Source organism: Vulpes vulpes, chromosome 3, assembly GCF_048418805.1.
Source record: "Vulpes vulpes isolate BD-2025 chromosome 3, VulVul3, whole genome shotgun sequence".
NCBI classification, from domain to species: domain Eukaryota; kingdom Metazoa; phylum Chordata; class Mammalia; order Carnivora; family Canidae; genus Vulpes; species Vulpes vulpes.
In genome coordinates, this window is record NC_132782.1 from 19,961,760 (window position 1) to 19,980,793 (window position 19,034).

At 40.4% G+C, this 19,034-nt stretch overlaps 1 protein-coding gene and 1 non-coding gene across 3 annotated transcripts; one reads left to right on the forward strand and one right to left on the reverse strand.

Annotated features, from left to right (window-relative positions):
- Positions 1-972: 972 nt before the first annotated feature.
- Positions 973-4,304, reverse strand: ATP5MC3 (ATP synthase membrane subunit c locus 3). Of its 2 annotated transcripts, none has more exons than XM_072752003.1 (5): positions 3,987-4,304; positions 3,735-3,842; positions 2,641-2,718; positions 1,919-2,112; positions 973-1,232 (listed from the first exon to the last, which is right to left on the reverse strand). In XM_072752003.1, exons 2-5 carry the CDS (start codon positions 3,771-3,773, stop codon positions 1,118-1,120), a joined length of 426 nt encoding a protein of 141 aa, XP_072608104.1. In that variant the 5' UTR covers positions 3,774-3,842; positions 3,987-4,304; the 3' UTR covers positions 973-1,117. The 2 variants fall into 2 exon arrangements, with proteins under 2 accessions (XP_072608104.1, XP_072608105.1); XM_072752004.1 differs by lacking the exon at positions 973-1,232 and adding an exon at positions 1,670-1,754.
- Positions 4,305-11,666: 7,362 nt separating this feature from the next.
- On the forward strand, positions 11,667-11,768 carry LOC112912854 (U6 spliceosomal RNA). Its single transcript, XR_003234333.1, has one exon. It is a non-coding gene; the product is annotated as a U6 spliceosomal RNA (small nuclear RNA).
- The last annotated feature ends 7,266 nt before the right edge of the window (positions 11,769-19,034 follow it).

Genomic DNA, 19,034 nt, shown 5'->3' on the forward strand with positions numbered 1-19,034 from the left:
CTCCTATTGTGGCTTTACTCATTCCTGAGTTTGAAGCTCATAGGTTAGCTGTTGAAAAATGTGCTTGCTTGCTGTCTGCTTAGAGCTCCTTTGACCTGTCATTTCTTTTTGTCAGTAACCAGTCTTGATAACCCTCACCATTCTCTATCAGTTGGTGTTAACATTGCTGAGGAGTCATAAAACTAGGTCACAAAACTTAATACAAATTTATGGTACTACCTGGAGCTGGGTTCTTACTGTTGCTCTGCACTTCTTTTATCCTCATCTACTCCATACCCAGCATACCTTTCCTCTTTTCAAGCCTACAACGCTAAGATTATGCTTCAATTTTGTGCTTTTCAAAAATAAAATTTCTCCCAAATGAGCTTTTCCTTTTTCATGCTTTACATAAACATAGAAAATAAAGAAGTAAGGGCTTTGGAATTAAGGAAGGTCTGAATCTGGATCCTGACTTTGCCACTTATAGTTAACTAGCTGCTAATGAGATTTTCTTCCTAGAAACTCAATACTTTGTTATAGACACTTAATTACTTAATGTTGAGACTGAATAGCAAAAACCACCCCGAAACATAGTCTAACAAGGCTTCAATTCCTAAAAAGCTGACAGGATTTATTTTTAGATTTAGCTGTGTAGGACCAGCCAAGTTGGTCTTGGAAGGTAATTCTGCTCCCAGGTATCGAAATTCCTATTAGGCCTTAAAAACACAAAACCATCTTAACTATCTAAGTTTAATTAATCGTATCTCACAGAAGCTGAAAACACTCACATATTTTTCTTCTTTATAGAAGTAACCAAAAGCCCTACAAATTACAATGTGCAGAATACTGTATAAAAGAAATCTCATATAAACTGGCTCTTTTTCATAACAGGGCAACTGCTGTTGTTTCCTCTGATTTGTACAGCATCTGCCTGAATGCATATTCTTCTTTGTGATGATCTAACTTTAGGTAGGTACAAATAACAGCAAAAACTAAAGTTTTCATCTTTAATGAAATGACCTTGGAAATAATGTACATTTCCATGACACCAATAGTACAGTTTACGGAGTCACAGTAAGATACACAGAATTACATCCGTAATTAATATGAATGCCAACATTTCAAGCAGTAATTTCTGTTACATGGCAAACAAAATCAAGAAAGCAACCATCAAACAAAAGAGACCCATAGCTTCAGACAAGGCAAATCCCAGGATAGCATATGAAAACAGCTGCTGCTTCAGCGAGGGGTTTCTAAAAGAGACACAACACATATAATTGTTACTTTGAAATATTATTTGAATTCCATTGTTTGGTAAATGTTAAAAAATAATCAAATTACTAGTATGAGATCTTTGTAAACTGGCAAGTCCTGGAAAAGTATTTGCCTAGATCTCTTTTGCTTCTGCCTGTTTGATATTCCTTTCTCCTCAATCCTAATCATAGGGGGAAAAAGTAAGGAAGTGATTTCTGTATGTCAATATAAATGGTTAGTCCTCATCCATTTTGAAGGGTTCAGAGGCACTTGCTATTCCTGTGAAAGTATGTTCTATACTACTTAAGATCCGACAGTTTAGAAATAAGGTCTTAAATAAAATGGAAATTGATACTTTTAAAGACTGTGGCTAACTATAGTCCTAATATAGCTTAATAATTTAAAGTGTAGACTCTCAAGTTAGAATTAAAATTTGACACTTACTAGCTACTTGTGCAATCAGTGTAATTTCTGTGTTGCTCATTCTTCATAAATAAGCTGGAGTATATCTCCAAGGGGTACTGTGAGGGTTAAGTGAGATCATGCATGTAAAACCCTCAAAATACAAGGCAAGAAACAGAGTGGGCACTTAATACAAAGTAGTTATTATTATTTCACTAGTTTTCTAAGTTTCCAACTATGTTAAGCATGCTCTTAAAGTAGTTTATTTGGTGATAGAAAGTACCTGGCATAACCAATGATAAGGCTGCCAAAGACTGTTCCAATACCAGCACCAGAACCAGCCACTCCCACTGTTGCAGCACCTGCACCGATAAATTTGGCAGCAGTATCAATGTCTCTGCTGATTGCACTGGTCTGAAACTCCCTTTGGATTCGCTGAGACACACCATTCTGGGCCCCATTAAATACAGTAGAGCGCTAGAGAAAAGGAAATAAAGGCAAAGGTTAAATCAGTAATCACAATCAGCTATTTTAATTAGTATACTGTCAAATGTTAACTGCTTCTCTATTTTGTGATTTTGAATGGGAGGCTGTGTGGCACAATGGGAAAATCAAGAGCTTAGAATAATTGCAGCGTAGAATAGGTCTAACAAAATTTATGTCTCATTAAGGTTGTTGAAAACAGTGTATTTGAATATGCTTTTTAATAAGGTAGGCTTTTCAATAACTGCAGCTAGTATAATCTTAAATATAGGTAACTCAAGACTATAAATACATACATATATATACATATATACCTGTATATATATATTTATATACTGACTGTATTGCTGAGCCAACTCAGCCAAGTTTCTTTCATTGGCTTATCCTCTGCACTATTTTTTGGATATAAGGGTGGAAAAAGACTGCCTTCAAACCATTCACTAGTGAGGTTTCCTCCCTTTTAATTAAAACCATAAGACTTACTTGGTGGGGTTACTTAATTTCTATTATTACTGCTATTACCTCTCCAGGCCTAGCCTCTGGTCGATATAACACTGATGCAGAAATTGGTCTGTATGCAACTCTGGATCCAGCTCGGATCTATTAAAGAAAAAAAAAAAAAAAAAAACCATTCCAAATATTAAGAGTAGATAAGATTTCAATTACCCTTTTTTGTACCATGAGGTCTAAAGAAGCCCAGCAAAAAAAAAAAAAAAAAAAAAAATTATCAGAAAGCTCCTGACTTCTGTATGTTCTCCTATCTTGGCTGTTTGGTTATTCTCAGTGCACGAAAGACTTTTATTTTAAAGTTGCTAAATTAAAGTTTAAAGGGTGCTACTTCATCTATCTGCAATAACCCGAACAAAACTTCTAAGCAACTGGTTAAAAAGGAAGCATTTTTAAAATTTCAATTACCGTAACGCCACCATTCAGATCAGAAAAACCGCAATGAGCACCCCCGCACCGTCTCTGGTAGGTTTAAGGGGAGCAACAGGTTTACCAAGAGTTGCTATAAGCTGGTCGTTTAAAACAGCCCAGCGGGTCATAGGAGCCCCACAGCTCCCGAGACATTCCTCCAAGTCCATCCATCATAAAACCTAAAAAGCAGCTGAAGCGACTCCCTATCGGGGTGAGAACGGTCGCGGACACGTCTGAGCGAGGACACACTGCAGCCCAGCGTCGCTGCCCTTGAGTGTCCACTGCACTAAGGTCACGGAGAATCCCTTCGGAACCGAGACCTGATGTGTCAGACAAATGCCCCCAGCCCCTCGCTTCCCCGAAAGCCTCCATGACTGGGACCCCGGGCTCCTCCGGCACCGCCCTCCGCCCCGCGGGGCTGCGAAGTCCCTCCCCCTGCAGCAGCGAGTGTGACCTACAGACGGGGCGCGGGGACGCGCGGGGACGCCTAGGCCTCGGGCGCCCGCCTCCGGGGAGCCCCCCGACCGCGCGGCGCGGGCAGCGGGGAGGGCCCGCGGGCACCGGGGCCGCGAGGGCTTGACCTCCAGCGGGCGGCGCCCGACCGCAGGCCTCGGCGGCCCCGCCGCACCCGGGGAGGGGGCTGCCCGGGCCACGAGGAGGGCGGGCGGGGGCGAGCCGCGCAGAGCCCGGGTACGCACCAGAGCGGGGGCGCAGGCGAGCTTGGCGCAGGCCAACATGGTGCGGTCCTCGGCGCGGCGCGGCTGGCGGGCCCGGCTGACGGCGACGTGGGCTCCTGTCCCGCTTCCCTGCGGCGGAGGCAAGGTGCTTAGGGCGCGGCGCCCTCCCGGGCCTCCGGGGCGCGCCGGGGCCGCGGAAGGAGGGGGTCCCGCCCGGACGCGGCTCCGCCCGGCCCGACCCGGCCCGGCCCGGCCCTCGCGCCCTCCGCTTACCTTCCCGGCGGCGGCGGCGGCGGCGGCGGCAGAGGTCGAAGGAGCGGCGCGGGCGCGCAGGCGCGGGCGGCTCTTATCCGCGGCGCGGCACCCGGATGGAGGAGGCGGGCGGCGGGGCGGGGGCCCCGCGCTCAAGGTCACTTTGTAACAACTTTATTGGCAACCGGCTCGGGCGGACAGCGGCGGGCGCGAGCAGCGCGGGCTGGCGGCGGCGGAAACCCGGCAGCCCCGGGGCTCCGCGGTTAGCGCCGCCTGATCCTGGGACCCGGGTTCGAGTCCCGCGTCGGGCTCCTCCCTCCGCTCGGGTCTCGGCCTCTCTCTCTCTCTCTCCCTCTCTGCGTCTCTAATAAATAAATAAAATCTTAAAAAAAAAAAAAAAAAAAAAAGAGGAAACGGAAACCCGGCCCCGGCAGAGAGGACTCAACAGCAGCTGATTTCCCCCGTGACCTGAGCTGCCCTCGACGGCCCCTCTCCTGGTCATTGTCCCTGCGAGCCTGGGGAGGGAGTTGAGGCTCTGCTTGACCAGGAGTCAGGGCCCAGGAAAAACCAAAAACAGAAAAGGGGCAGCCCCGATGGCCCAGCAGTTTAGCACCTGCCTTCGGCCTGGGGCGTGATCCTGGGGACCCGAGATCGAGTCCCACGTCGGGCTCCCTGCATGGAGCCTGCTTCTCTCTCTGCCTCTCTGTGTGTGTGTGTGTGTGTGTGCGCGTCTCTCATAAATAAGTAAATTTTAAAAAAGGAAAAAAAAAAGAAGTCAGGGTCCCCAGCAAAGCGAGCACCTTTCTCTAAAGGGATCTGGAAAAATATCCCAGAGGTATGGCTTCTCCTTTGAGTAACCGAGGACCTGACCGAAAACTGCTGGGACAAAGGAATGAGCACTTGAATTGATCAGAGGGTTTTGTGACTTTTTTTTTTTTTTAAGATTTTATTTATTTATTCATGAGGAACACACACAGAGGCAGAGACATGGGAAGAAAGAGAAGGAGGCTCCCTGCAGGGAGCCCCATGCGGGACTCGATCCCCGGACCCGGGGCCACCTGGGCCCAAGGCAGGTGTTCAACCGCTGAGCCCCTCAGCGATCCCGAGTTTTGTGACTTTTTGGGCACAAAGTTGCCTCTTGGTAAAGTGAGGGAGGTAATTTTTCCTCCAGTTCTGTGCTTGGAAGAGTATCTTTGGCGGGACTTAAGAAGGTCTGAGTATTTTCAAGACCTACCCGACTTTGACACCTGGTTTTTTAGTAACTTTGGACAAGTCATTTTGCTTGATGAATACAGAAATGTCTCAGAAAAAAATAAAAAAATAAAAATAAAAAAGGCTTTTACCGAACTTCTGGTAGACCTGCAAATTCTGTACATTTTACTTAGTAGTTCTTAGTAGTTCCACTGGAAGTGATACGAGTCACCATGGATGATTAAACACCCAATATGCCCAGTTGAAGGGCTAGCAGGGGACTGAAATCCCACCCACTTGGCCTAGAGCCTCGGCATGGGACAACGTCCTACCCGGAAGATCACCCTTTTTCTAGTTAGCACAAAGGTGTGGTATTATCTAGTGGCAACCTTGGGAAGAACCTCTCAGAACTGAAACATGAAGAATGAATAAGAATTTGTCCCTGATCCAACTTCAAATGCAAATGGTTCAAAATCATGTGAAAGCTAATCATTTTAGGCTCAAACTTTAGCCCATAAAATAGACATAATTCACTTGAATTCACATGTGCAGTTCGAAGAGAGATTATTTTCTCAAGTACTCAGTTCTTACCTGAAGTATGTAATGTCCTGTGATGTCTAAAGTAGACTAAATAATGTCCTGCGTTCATCAGCATTCTCCAGAGAACCAGAACCAGTAGGAGATAGCCTAATTATTGATTTATCTGTTTATTTATTATGAAGAATTAGAACATGTGGCTATGGAAGCCGAGAAGCCCGAGGATCTGCTGTCTCCAAGCTGGAGACCCAGGAAAGCCAGTGATATGATTCAAAGTCGGAAGGCCTGAGAACTAGGGAGGCAAACAGTGTAATTCCCAGTCTCATCATCCCAGAGATGAGATGAGATGTTCTAACTCAACAATGAGATGGGGAAAAAGGGACAAATTCTTTCTTCCTCTGTCTTTTAATTTTTTAAAAAGATTTTATTTATTTATTCATGAGAGACAGAGACAGAGAGGCAGAGACACAGGCAGAGGGAGAAGCAGGCTCTGTGTAGGGAGGCTGACATGGGACTCGATCCCAAGACTCCAGGATCAGGCCCTGGGCTGAAGGCGGTGCTAAACTGCTGAGCCGCCCAGGCTGCCTTTCCTCTGCCTTTTGTTCTATTCAGACCCTCAATGGATTGGATGATGCCCACCCACACTGGGTGGTAAAGTCTACTTTACCAAGTCCACTGATTCAAAAGCTAGTCTCATCCAGAAACACTCAGAGATAATATTAAATTTAGGTACCCCATGGCCAGTCAAGTTGACCCAAAATTAACCACCACACATCCTATACTTCACTAATAGATCTTTATAAGTGAAAAAGTATACTAATTGGATTTGTGTACAGAGATGGTTTAAGGAAAGTTCTTCTCTCTTCAGCCATAAATCAGTAGCAGTAACTGTTGAATAGGAAGAGGAGGCAGGAGAGAAGCTGGGATCCCTAAGAGGATCACTTCCAGGGTGCACATGGGCTAGGTACCTATGACAGGGAGAGGTGCAGTCTAAGTCCAGGCTTTCACTGTTAGTATGTCAATAAGCAGGTGAACTGGCCTAGAAGAGGAGACAATTCTATCAGAGTTTAAATATTTACAAAGAATATTAGATGTTCAAAGAACAGATGGTGCTACCTGGGAGAATGGCTTGTGTGTGTGTGTGTGTGTGTGTGTGTGTGTGTGTGTGTGTGTAACAAAGTGGATCTTGAGTGACACCAACCCATGTTGATAGAGGCTAGATATTTGTGAAGAAGTTTGAAGAAAAATGGCATCTTCTGAGAGGAGTAAAGTGAGACCATAAAGATGTACTGGGGACTTCTTTTGAAATATTCAGTTCTGTCTATGTTTTTTTCTTTTTTTTTTCTCTATGTTTTTTTCTTAAATAGTAGAGACAATCATCTTTTTTGAAAATAAGATTTTATTTATTCATTTATTTGAAAGAGAGAGTGGGTGTGCACATGCACATGTGCCAGCAGGAGTGCAAGTGGGAGGAGGGGGACAAGCAGACTCCACACTGAGCTTGGAGCCCATTGAGGGATGGATCTCACAGCCTTTAGAACACAACCTGAGCCAAAATCAAGAGTCAGATGCTCAATTGACTGAATCACCCAGGCACCTGGGACATGATCATCTTCAGTGATGACATCATAGTTTGGTAGTATCTGATAAACCTGAGTGAAGATGGCATGGAGAAGAAAGGAATGGGGTGGTAAAGAAAAGTATGGAAAATCCTATCCCGATGTAAATGCAACATTGCGATGTGACTTTGCCACTCATCGAGCAATGGAGTCTATTTCCCTTCTTAAATCTGGGCTAATCTTATGACTTGCTTTAACCCAGAGAAGTGACACTGTGTGACTTATGGACTAGAAAGAGGTCTCCTTGTTTTCATTTTCTCCTTGGAAGCCAACCATCATATCCGGAAACATGAGTTAGACAACATGAGTGATAAGAAACCTTCTGGACAGAAAAAAAAAAAGTCTCATAAAAGAGAACTGAGGTGCCCTGGATACATGAATGAGGCCATGTTGGGTTCTCTAGCTTTAATCAAGTCTTCCTGGCCAATACTACATGGAATAGAAGTGAGTCTTGACTAAATTCCTGACTCACAGAATCAAGAGCAATGAAAGGTTATTGTTTGACGCTACTAAGTTTTAGGATGGTTTTTTACACAGCAAGATAACTGAGACAGAAGATATTCTCCTCAAAATATCCACTCTTCCTTTGAGACCTGTGTGGAGGCAGCAGCATCTTTTTTTTTTTTTTTTTTTTTTAGTAATCTCTATGTCGAACATGGGTCTCGAATCCATGACTCTGAGATCAAGAGCTTCATGCTCCACCAACTGAGTCAGCCAGGTGCCCCTTTTTTACTTTTTAAAGTAAACATTTTTTTTAAATAATCAGGAGGCAGCATCATCATAATGTAGGCAGTTTCAGTTCAGAATTCCAGGCATAACTCAGAGCAAAACAGATAGAAGCACATGTCTTGTGCACTGACTCCTCTTCCCTTGAAATTTGGGGTGGAGTAGGGTTGTTATTGTTAAAACAATTGTAAGGCAGCTCTAACTGGGAAACATGGAAAGATGCTTGATTTGTCTGCTTTTGAAAGTTTTCATTTTAACAGCCTGTAAAGTTTTCACCAGCCTTTTCACATCAGTGTGATTTTAAAAAATGTATTATTTGTGGAAATCAAAATCAGAAATGTGAATTAAAAATATTCTGGGCTTTGTTATAAAACTATTTCGCTTTTATTATTAAAAAATTAGTTTCAAAAAAGAAAGAAAAAAATTAGTTTCATATAGGGGCGCCTGGGTGGCTCAGTCGGTTAGGTATCTGCCTTCAGATCAGGTCATGATCTCAGGGTCTTGGGATCGAGCCCAAAGTTGGTCTCTGCAAAGTCAGGGATTTCTCCCTCTTCTCTGCCTCTGCCCCTCCCCCTGCTTATGCTCTCCTTCACTCAAATAAATAAAATCTTTAAAAAAATAAAAATTTTGTTTCATATTATTGGCCTTAATTTGCTATCAATTTGTCTTTTTTATGAAAATAAACCTCTAAACCTGTGCTAATTCTGTAGGATCATTCAATCGAGATGAGCTCCAAATAAATACTGTGTCTCCTCTTTGAACATAGTGAGTATACAAGAAAATGTGAGTTTACATTATAATTGGGGTATATGAAAAATTTAACTATGGTATATAAAAAATTAGAGAAAAATACAAATTAGTAACTGTTTTAGGACAAAGTTGTGTGGTGTGTGATAAGGGAAATAGCTTAAGAAAAGAGATTGGCCTGTTTAGAAAGTGCCTCACTGAGACTGACTTGAGCATGGATGAAAGAGATGGGGTGATTCATTTAGAAAACATTTCTTGGGGGGCACCTTGGTGGCGCAGTTGGTTAAACATCTGCCTTTGTCTCAGGTCATGATCCCAGGGTCCTGGGATCGAGCCATGCATCAGGCTCCCTGCCCAGCAAGGAGTCTGCTTCTTCTTCTCCTTCTGTCCCTCCCTGCTCATGCTCACATTATCGCTCTCTCAAATAAAGAAAAATTTTTAATAAAAAACAAAAGAAAGAAAAATGTTTCTTGGTGTCCCTTATATAAAACCTAACACTCCCAAGTCTGCCTAGACTAATCACTTTCTGGTGCAGAAATTTGTCCTTAATCTTCATTTTTTTACTTTGCTAATTATTTAGTTGCTTTCATGCCATCTAGTATAATGGAATAGATTATTAACTAAATGCTTCCAAAGATGTAGTCAGGAATTAAAAGTAAAGATATCTTTATGACCTTTCAGAGGTCCTGACTCAGGTCCAGGCTGAAATTTATATCAAAGAATTACATGAAAACAATATACTAATATAATAAATATTATTCCATTCTTTTTTCTCTGGTAAAACATGCTAGTAATTGAGAAAAAAAACAATTTTATGTCACAGTTGACAATTAATATACAAAGAGTGTTTACATTAGAAGAAAATGAATACGTATGTGGCTATGAGATCAAGTCTCTTTGTTACCTCTTGTCCATCAGGCACAGCATAGGGAATATAGTCAATAATATCATAATAATGTGTGGTGACATTGTGGTGGTGACAACACTTACTGTGGTGAGCCCTGAGGAATGTATAGACTTGTCAAATCACTATGTTGTACACCTGAAACTAATATAAAATTGTAGGTCAACTGTACTTTAATAATAAAGTAAGTTACCCATTTTTCACTTAATTTGTGGCAGGTACAGCTAGTTGCCTATCCAACATATGTTCTCCCTTTCTTTCTTAGTTACAGAACCCCATTCAGGGTTAAAAAATACTGAACTTCCCAAGTTTCCTTACAGTTAAGAATGATCAGTGATATGTGAGTTAAAGTTACTTGGTATTGACTCTAAGAATGCATGCAAAGCGTATAGATCTAACTGGCTCATTTTTTTTTCCTTTCCCCCCCTTTTTTTTCCTGCTTGGAAGATGGATCTGGTGTCTGGTGGTAAAGCAACAATCTTGCACCCATGAGTACAGAAACCAAACATTAAGGATGGAGAAGTTGGAAACCAAAAGAGATTGAGTTCTTAAACTTTTTTTTTTTTGAGTAGTTAGAGCTATTAACTATTTATGGATTCCATGTTTTACAAGAAAAAGCCTCTATTTGTTTACGCCACTGAAGTCCGTCTTCTATTACATGTAGCTGAACACAACACAAACTGAGATATAATGCTATGGATCTACATCTCTGGTGCTTTTTGGTCTTTGATCTGTGATTACAGCAGAAATAGCCGTGACAGAATTTTCATTAACTTGGATCTGTTTTTTTTCCATATTCCATGGTATGTCTGATAGGGACCAACCAGCAGAAAGAACCATTTTAGTAATTTGAACAAAGAAAATGTAATGTAGAGATTGTTAATCAATAAAAGGTATCTACTAAGAAGGATAGAGTAGATTCTAATTGTCAGAATAGCTACTACCCTTGGCTGAGGAAGAGTGAACAAAAAGGAAGAATTTAGAAATTTAGAGGAGAGGATATGGCTGTCACAGGCACAGAGCCCACTTGTGGTAAAGGAACTTGCTGGAGACACCAGTCACAAGTGAACCAGAAGACTGCTGAAGTGAACATAACCAGACCTCTCTTGCAAAGCAACCCATGGTCTCCGACCAGAAGAAAGAAAAGTCATTTCCTCCAGCTCTGCCCCTGCAGGATCTTTCCATTGCCCTCTCTTGGGAAGGCCTAACATTTTGCCAGTTATCAAAGCAGAAATGCCTGCAGGGTCCAGCTCTAGATAAGGAAGTAAAGCAAAGAAGGACGCATTTGTAGCTGAGAAGTCATAAGTTAATAACTGGCACAGATGGTAAGATTCTCAAGGGCAAGGATTAGGTCTAATTCATATTTATGTCTCCCATAGCACTTAAGAGAGTGTTAAACATGGTAGTCACTCAATAAATTTTTGCTCAACACATAAGGGCTTAGTATATACAAAGTAATATGAAATAATTTTTTTTTCTCTTTTGACGAAGATGTTAGTCTCTTTGGACAAATTAGGATGACCTCTAGAATGCCTTTTCTTTCTAGTATTGCAAAATTCAATCTAAGAGAAACTGAAGAATATTTTTTGATTTGTGACATGAGTTTGTTCAAACATTTTTATGTGCTTTTGAAGGACTCTGTGTTTATAATCTCATGTGCTTAATGAATTCATTGAAAAACCAAAACATTAAAGCCCTTTACTGATCCATTCTCTGATACAACTTAATATTGGCAGGAATGGAACATAAACTGAGGCAAGTTGTGAAGTAGGCAATGTCTGTCTGCAGTTCCCTTCCACTTCTTTTTTCATTGCCTTTGGTCCATTCAGAGAAACTTGCTCTTTCTGCAAGCACCTGGTATCCTCATAGTGACAAGTGACTATGCAAGTTTCTCCATGGCAGCACCTACTGAAGCCATCTCTCTCCAGGCAGTGTCCAGCTTCTGAACCCTTATCCACGGAAAATATTAATCTTTTAGTGCTTGCTTCAGTAGCACATATACCAGCATTATAATGATAGAGAAGATTAACACGGTCCCTATGCAAGGACAACACATAAACTCAAATATTCCATATTTTTACACTATACTAGCATTTACCTCAGAAGGTAGGTAGGGCAGGGGTGGTGGTGGATGTCAATGCATCTAAAAAGTTAATGCATCTAAGAAGTGGAATTACAAACGCATTTCCTATATTTAAAAACTAGAAGTTTCATAGATGGTTACCCATGGGAGAAGAAATAGGTTGGAGGGAATAATAATAGAAGCTAGACTTCTTTGAATATACTTTGCTTTGTAGATTTGACTTTGGAATTATGCAAACCATTTATGAACGTAAAGTTTTAAAAAATCCTTAAATAATTGAAAGTAAGTGAAATAGATAAATTTAACTGTGCCTAGCTGATATCATAAGTACATAGGGTAAATACAAAGAGTTTCTATAGCTGGATAAAAAGATAGCACCTTGATCACTCCACTTTATGTGTGCTGGTCTCTTTGCTATTCCTCCAACACGCCAACCATATTCCACCTCAGAGGGCTGCACGTTGATTCTTTTAGCATGGACCACCTCTCGCTGTATATTCAATTGGTTTAGGAGTCTACTTTGTTCAAGTCTTTGCTCAAGTCTCCTCTTAAAAGAGGCCTTTCTGAATCCCTTACATATCTTTATATTTCTTTATAACACTTAATGCTACTACCATTATTTGTTTGACTTTCTCATCAGTCTCTAAGTCCATGGCTGCAAGGACCTTATTTTGTTCATTCCTATAGACCACAGAGTCTAGAACACCCTTGGCCCATTAATAGAGACTCAGTAAATTTTGAGCAATGAAGTTGGGGAAGGAAGGGAGAAACTGTTAACTTTTTCTTCACATACCACTGTATTTATTTGAGAAGTTACCATAAGTGGGAATTTCTTTAACATTTTAAAACCCGTAAGTTAGGAAAGTTTTAATAATTCACAATTATTGGGCACCTTTCATGGCTGAGCATCTGCCTTAGGCTGAGGTTGTGATCCCAGTGTCCTGGGATTGAGTCTCCCTGGGGAGCCTGCTTCTCTCTCTGCCTATGTCTCTGCCTCTGTGTCTCTCACGAATAAAGAAATAAAATCTTAAAAAAAAAATCACAATCATTGATAGAATGCATTACATCATCCAGTCTGTGGTATTTGCATTAATTAACCCAAAGGGAAGCATTATTATTATTATGTTTTAAATATTTTATTTTTTAGTAATCTCCAGACGCAACATGGGACTTGAATTTACAACCCTGAGATCAGGAGTCACATGCTCTACTGACTGAATCAGCCAAGTGTCCCAAGGAAGCATTATTAAATGTTGACTTTTAGTTCTTGGTGATGGGCTTGGAGATAGCCTGACACAATGCTTTTTAAATTATACATGACTTTAATCTGTCAATGGAAGGCTATCCCTGTTTTAGTTTTTTTTGTGTGTGTGTGCCTGTTTTAGTTTTTTTTTTTAAAGTTTATTTAGAGTGTATGTGCATGCACAAGTGAGTGGGTGGAGGAGTAGAGGGAGAGAATCTCAAGCAGACTTCCCATAGAACCTGGGGGTCCATCTTCCAACCCATGAGCTCATGACCTCAGTAAAATCACCAGTCGGGCTCTTAACTGACCGAGTCGTCCAGGTGCCCCAGACTATCTCTGTTTTAAAGCACTATATATATGTGCACATGCGTATACCTCATCTATATCTTGGCTAGAGTTTTTTGTGATTATAAGGCATTATGTCAATTTCAGCTACTTTTAAGATAATCAATTACATGTCCTATTCTCCTTTAAGAAATTAAATCCATCTGTATTCAATGGACCCAGATATTCAGCTTAGTGTTAAGAGATAAGAAGTTTCGCAACACTAACAAGATGTTTGAGAGGACTCTTGCTTGTCAAACTTTTCTGCTATTCTAGCCCTAGTCTTTAAGGGCCATATTCCTAGTCCTAGTGCTGTGTGATATACATAGGGTCTTACATCAATTTTGGGAAGTTTAGGGTTTTCATACGGTACAAGTGTACCATGCTAAGTAATACTTCATTTTCTTTTGACTTTTGGATTATCATGACTCTGTGCAGCCCAGTAAGACTCATTTCAGCATTCTTTCCCTCCAAAACAGAAAAGAATTTGTGTTTGTGGTAGTTGGCCCAGTGGTAGCAACCACAGGAAACTAATATAGTCAAATTCTTGTCTGATTCCAGTCACAGGTTATCAACCTGGAGGGACAAATCAAAGATGGGGTGAGGACTTAATTTTGGAATTCAGGCAGCTGAACTGACTGGCATTGTATGGGATGGGTCATTCATAATAGATCTCAGTTTAGTACAAGGCCACGAAGATAAGCAGCAGCAGGGGTGTGCTCTGACAAATGATGGCATGATCTCCAAGAGCATAGGAGGTATACTAGACTAGTTGGCTGGCTAGGTCATAGGACCAGGTCCATTCAGGCCACCCAAAATATGGGAGGATAGGAAAAGATCCAGGTGAATGAACAGAAGTGTATCAGAAGGGAAGATTGATATCTCTGGACAGGTAGATACCAGAAGCTGATGTATAATATTGCTGAAATGCTGTTGAGCATAAAGCAACGGAATACTTTCAGAACCACACTGACTTCTAGGAGAAGAGCTAGGAATATCTCTCTAGGTTGGCCTCCATGTTGCTCTTAGGGTATAAAACCCTGTAGGAAGAGGGCAGCTAGAAGAGAGTCATCAACGATAGGGTGTTAGCCAGAATGGGAACAGAGGGAGCGCCAAGAAATGTGAGGCAGTGTCAGTCCAATGATGAATTAGTTTCATTGATAGCTCACTAGAGTGTAAAAGTCATAGGCTTCTATATTCACATTTCTTGACTATTCAGGTCTTGTCCAGGCACTTACTGGGCAGCAGGTCCCATGTATTCCTTTCTTTTCTTCCCCCACTGAAATCCTATTTAGGTCACTGTCTTACTAGTGAGTCTACTCTTACCTAGTCTACTTGTCTTCATTGCTTCTTCAGATTCATGTGTCATACATTCAACAAGCATTTTATTAATTTATTATACACAATTGTGAGACTATTTTCCAAAGAGATTTCTTTGGTGAAAACTCTAGAATAGGGCAGCCCAGGTGGCTCAGCAGTTTAGCGCCACCTTCAGCCCGAGGCGTGATCCTGGAAACCCAGGCTCCCTGCACAGAGCCTGCTTCTCCCTCGGCCCATGTCTGTGTCTCTGCCTCTCTCTATCTGTCTGTCTGTCTCTCTCTCTCAAATAGTATTGGGCAAATTTGATAACTACATGTGAAATAGTTGGACTCTTTACCTTATACCATGTACAAACATTAACTCAGAATGGATTAAAGACCTAAATGTAAGATCTAAAACATAAAACTTTTAGGAGAAAACATAAGGGAAAATCTTTATGATACTGGATCTTTAATGAATAAATAAATAAGTAAAATCTTAAAAAAAAGAAAACTCTAGAATAAAATACATACTAATTAATGTAAAATTAAAAGCATTAAAAAAAAATAAAAGCATTTTTTCCCCCTGCCCTCTTGCCAGTCTGCTATTAAAGCCCTCTGGTCTAGCCAAAACAGGCCACTTCCCATCCTCCAAAAACGATCACATAAAACGTTCTTTGTATTTTTGGCTGCTTTGGTCTGGCAAAGTTCACAGAGACCTCTTAAGTCTTCAGTTACCCCTTACATATAATAGCAAAATATATGTTATCCAAATACAGCTGAAGCTTAAAAACAAAACAAATCAGGGTGAGAGATTGTGGGGTAGGTGGAAGGTTAAGAATTAGGATCAAGTCTTCTTAACCGTCTCTGTTTGCTATTGCTACTGCCAGATTATCTGGACAAACAGCATTACCCTTGAGATCTGCTAATTTCTTCCCACGCTGCAATTCTGCTTCAGCTTTTTTTTATTTAATTTGGCCCTCTAGCTTGCCAAATATCAACCGTTGGCCTACTTGTCCCATGCTTCAACAGCCAATCAACTTTCTCTTAAAAACAGGAAAAATACCCCACTAGAGCTACCTTTTAAAAATTATGTGAGTAATATGTGAACACAGACTTAACAAAATAATCTTAAAAATATAAAATTATATAGAGCAAAAACTGTAGCTCTTATATATTATCCTCCCCAAATTATTTTCCTTCCCAGAAGTAATTAGTACTAACAATATAGTGTAGGAGTGCCTGGTTGGTTCACTCGGTAAAACATGTGATTTTTGACCTCCGGGTCACAAGTTTGAGCTCCACATTGGGTGTGGAACCTACTTCAAAAAAAAAAAAAAAAAAAGGATGGTATACTATATATATATATCCAGATCTTTCACTATGTTTTTACATGAAAGTGTATGAATATAGTTTAAAATTTTAGTAAAAATTTATGTCTTCTTTTTTTTTTTTAACAAATAGTATTGGGCAAATTTGATAACTAAATGTGAAATAGTTGGACTCTTAACCTTATACCATGTACAAACATTAACTCAGAATGGATTAAAGACCTAAATGTAAAATCTAAAACTATAAAACTTTTAGGAGAAAACATAAGGGAAAATTTTTATGATACTGGATTTGGCAATGACTTCGTGCATATGGCACCAAAAGCACAGGCAACAAGAGAAAAAAATAGGTAAATTGGACTTCATCAAAATTTAAAATTTTTGTGCATCAAAGGACACTGTCAAGAGAGTGAAAAGGTACCCCACAAAATGGAAGAAAATATTTACAAATCACATATTTGTAAAGGGATTAATATCTAGAATATGTAAAGAACTCTTACAACTACAGGATGAAAAATCCCAAACAACCCAATTAAAAAATGGACAAAGGAATAGGTGTTTCTCCAAACAAGATATACAAATGGTCAATAAGCATGTGAAAAGTTGTGCGACATCACCAGTCACAAGGCAAATGCAAATCAAATGACATACAACCTCACATCTATTAGAATGGCTATTATTTTAAAAAAGGAAAATAACAACTGTTGGCAAAAATGTAGAAAAACCAGACTCCTTGTGCATTGCTGGTAGGAATGTGACTTGGTGCAGCTGTTGATGAAGACAGTGTGATGGATCCTCAAGTTAAACAGATAATTATATGATCAGCAATTCCACTTCTAGGTAGAAGAATTTCAAAAGAATTGAAAGCAGGTACTCAAGCAGACAACTTGTGCACTAGTGCTCACAGCAGCATTATTCACAATAGCCAAAAGGAGGAAACAACACAAATGTCCACCAATAAATGAGTGGATAAGCAAAATGCAGTATACACACAAAATGGGATATTATTCAGCCTTAAGATGGAATGAAATTCTGATATGTGCTAAAAGATGGATGAATCTTGGAAACATGCTAAGTGAAATAATGCCAAAGGATAAATATCGTACAATTCTATTTATGTGCTATTCTTATTTATTTTTAAAAAATTTTATCTAGGGCAGCCCAGGTGGCGCAGTGGTTTAGCACCGCCTGCGGCCCAGGGCGTGATCCTGGAGATCCTGGATCGGGTCCGCATCAGGCTCCCTGCATGGAGCCTGCTTCTCCCTCTGCCTGTGCCTCTGCCTCTCTCTCTCTCTGTCTCTATGAATAAATAAATAAAATCTTAAAAAAAATAAAGATTTTATCTATTTATTTGAAAAAGAGCAAGAGTGAGAAATCACAGAGGGTGAGGGAGAAGCAGGCTCCCCACTGAGCAGAGAGCCCAACGTCGTCGGCTCCATCCCTGGGACCCTGGGATCATGACCCACGACAAAGGCAGGTGCTTAGCTGACTGTGCCACCCAGGCACCCATATGTTGTATTTAGAGTAGGCAAATTTATAGAGACAGAAAATAGGATAGAGGCTAGCAGGAGCTGAGTGGAGGGAAAATGGGGAATTATTGTTTAATGGGTACAGAGTTTCTGTTTCAGATGCTGAAAAGTTCTGGAAATGGATAGTGATGATGGTTGTAGACATGTGAATGTACTTACTGTTGCTTAAAAATGATACACTTAAAAATGTTTAAAATGGGGGGTGTCTCTCAAATAAAATCTTTTAAAAATGATTAAAATGGTAAATTACACATATATTTTTCCATAATAAAAAACAAACAAGTTGTACTTTGATTTTTCAAAAAAATGTATGTATTAGTAGTATTTCAATTTCAGTAAACACATAGCTACTTCAATCTTTTAAAAATAATCCTTAAGGGGATCTCTGGGTGGTTCAGCGGTTTAGTGCCTGCCTTCCGCCCAGGGTGTGATCTTGGAGTCCTGGGATCAAGTCCCCAAGTTGGGCTCCCTGCATGGAGCCTGCTTCTCCCTCTGCCTGTGTCTCTGCCCCTCTCTCTCTCTCTCTCTGTCTCTCATGAATAAATAAAATCTTAAAAAAAATAATCCTTAAAGCTTTATAATGGAAATTTCAAACACATTAATAAGTAAAGAGAATTGTATATTGATTCCCACCCATCACCCAACTTCAACAGTTAGCACATGGTCATTCTCATATCCTTTATTCTTCCTCTCAACCACTTCTTTCCCTGTCTACTCCATATGATTTTGAAACAAATTTCAAAAGTCATAACATTTATTTATTTTTAAAGATTCATTTAAAACATTTTAAAAGATTTTATTCATTTATTTGACAGAGTACACAAGGAGGGGGAGTCGGGGAGGGAGAAGCAAGCTTCCCACTGAGCAGAAGCCCTATGTGGGGCTGGATCCCCAGACACTGGGATCATGACCTGAGCTGAAGGCAGACACTTAACTGACTGAGCCACCCAGGTGCCCCCAGAAGTCTTAACATTTAAATTATGAATGTTTAGGTGTGAGTTTCTATAAGGACTCTTTCATGAAAAACATAAGCACAGTACCATTATTATACCTTAAGTATCTAACAATAATTTCTCAATATCACCAAATTATGCATCCAGTGTTCAGATATTCCTGATTGTTTCATAATATTAACAGCTGGTTGGTTAAAGTGAAGAATCTGTATAAGTTCTATGCATTGTAATTAGTTAAACAATGTCTTTTAAGTCTGTTTTAACCTGTAGATTCTCCTTCACTCTTCTTTCAGATTTATTAGTTGAAGAAACTTGGTTGTTTAGCATATAGAATTTTCTACATTCTGGATTTTGCTAACTTTATCCTCATGGTGTCATTTAACATGTTCATCCGAACTCTATACTTCCTATAAATTGATAGATGGATCTAAAGCCTTGGTCAGCTTTTTTTCTTCTTAAAATATCTTTTACAGGTGGTGTTGGGTACTTCTTATGTGCTCCATTTAGGAGATACATAATGTCTGGCTGTCTTTTTTCTGATATTAAAAAAATTGATCAATGTGGGTGCCTGAGTGGCTCAGTTG

Coding starts and splice junctions, on each gene's coding strand:
- ATP5MC3 (XM_072752003.1), bottom strand. CDS start 3,773: ATGTTGGCCTGCGCCAAGCTCGCCTGCGCCCCCGCTCTG. Junction 2,719..3,734: donor TCGCCTGCGCCCCCGCTCTG/GTGCGTACCCGG, acceptor TTTCTTTAATAG/ATCCGAGCTGGATCCAGAGT. Junction 2,113..2,640: donor CAGAGGCTAGGCCTGGAGAG/GTAATAGCAGTA, acceptor CCTTTTCTCTAG/CGCTCTACTGTATTTAATGG.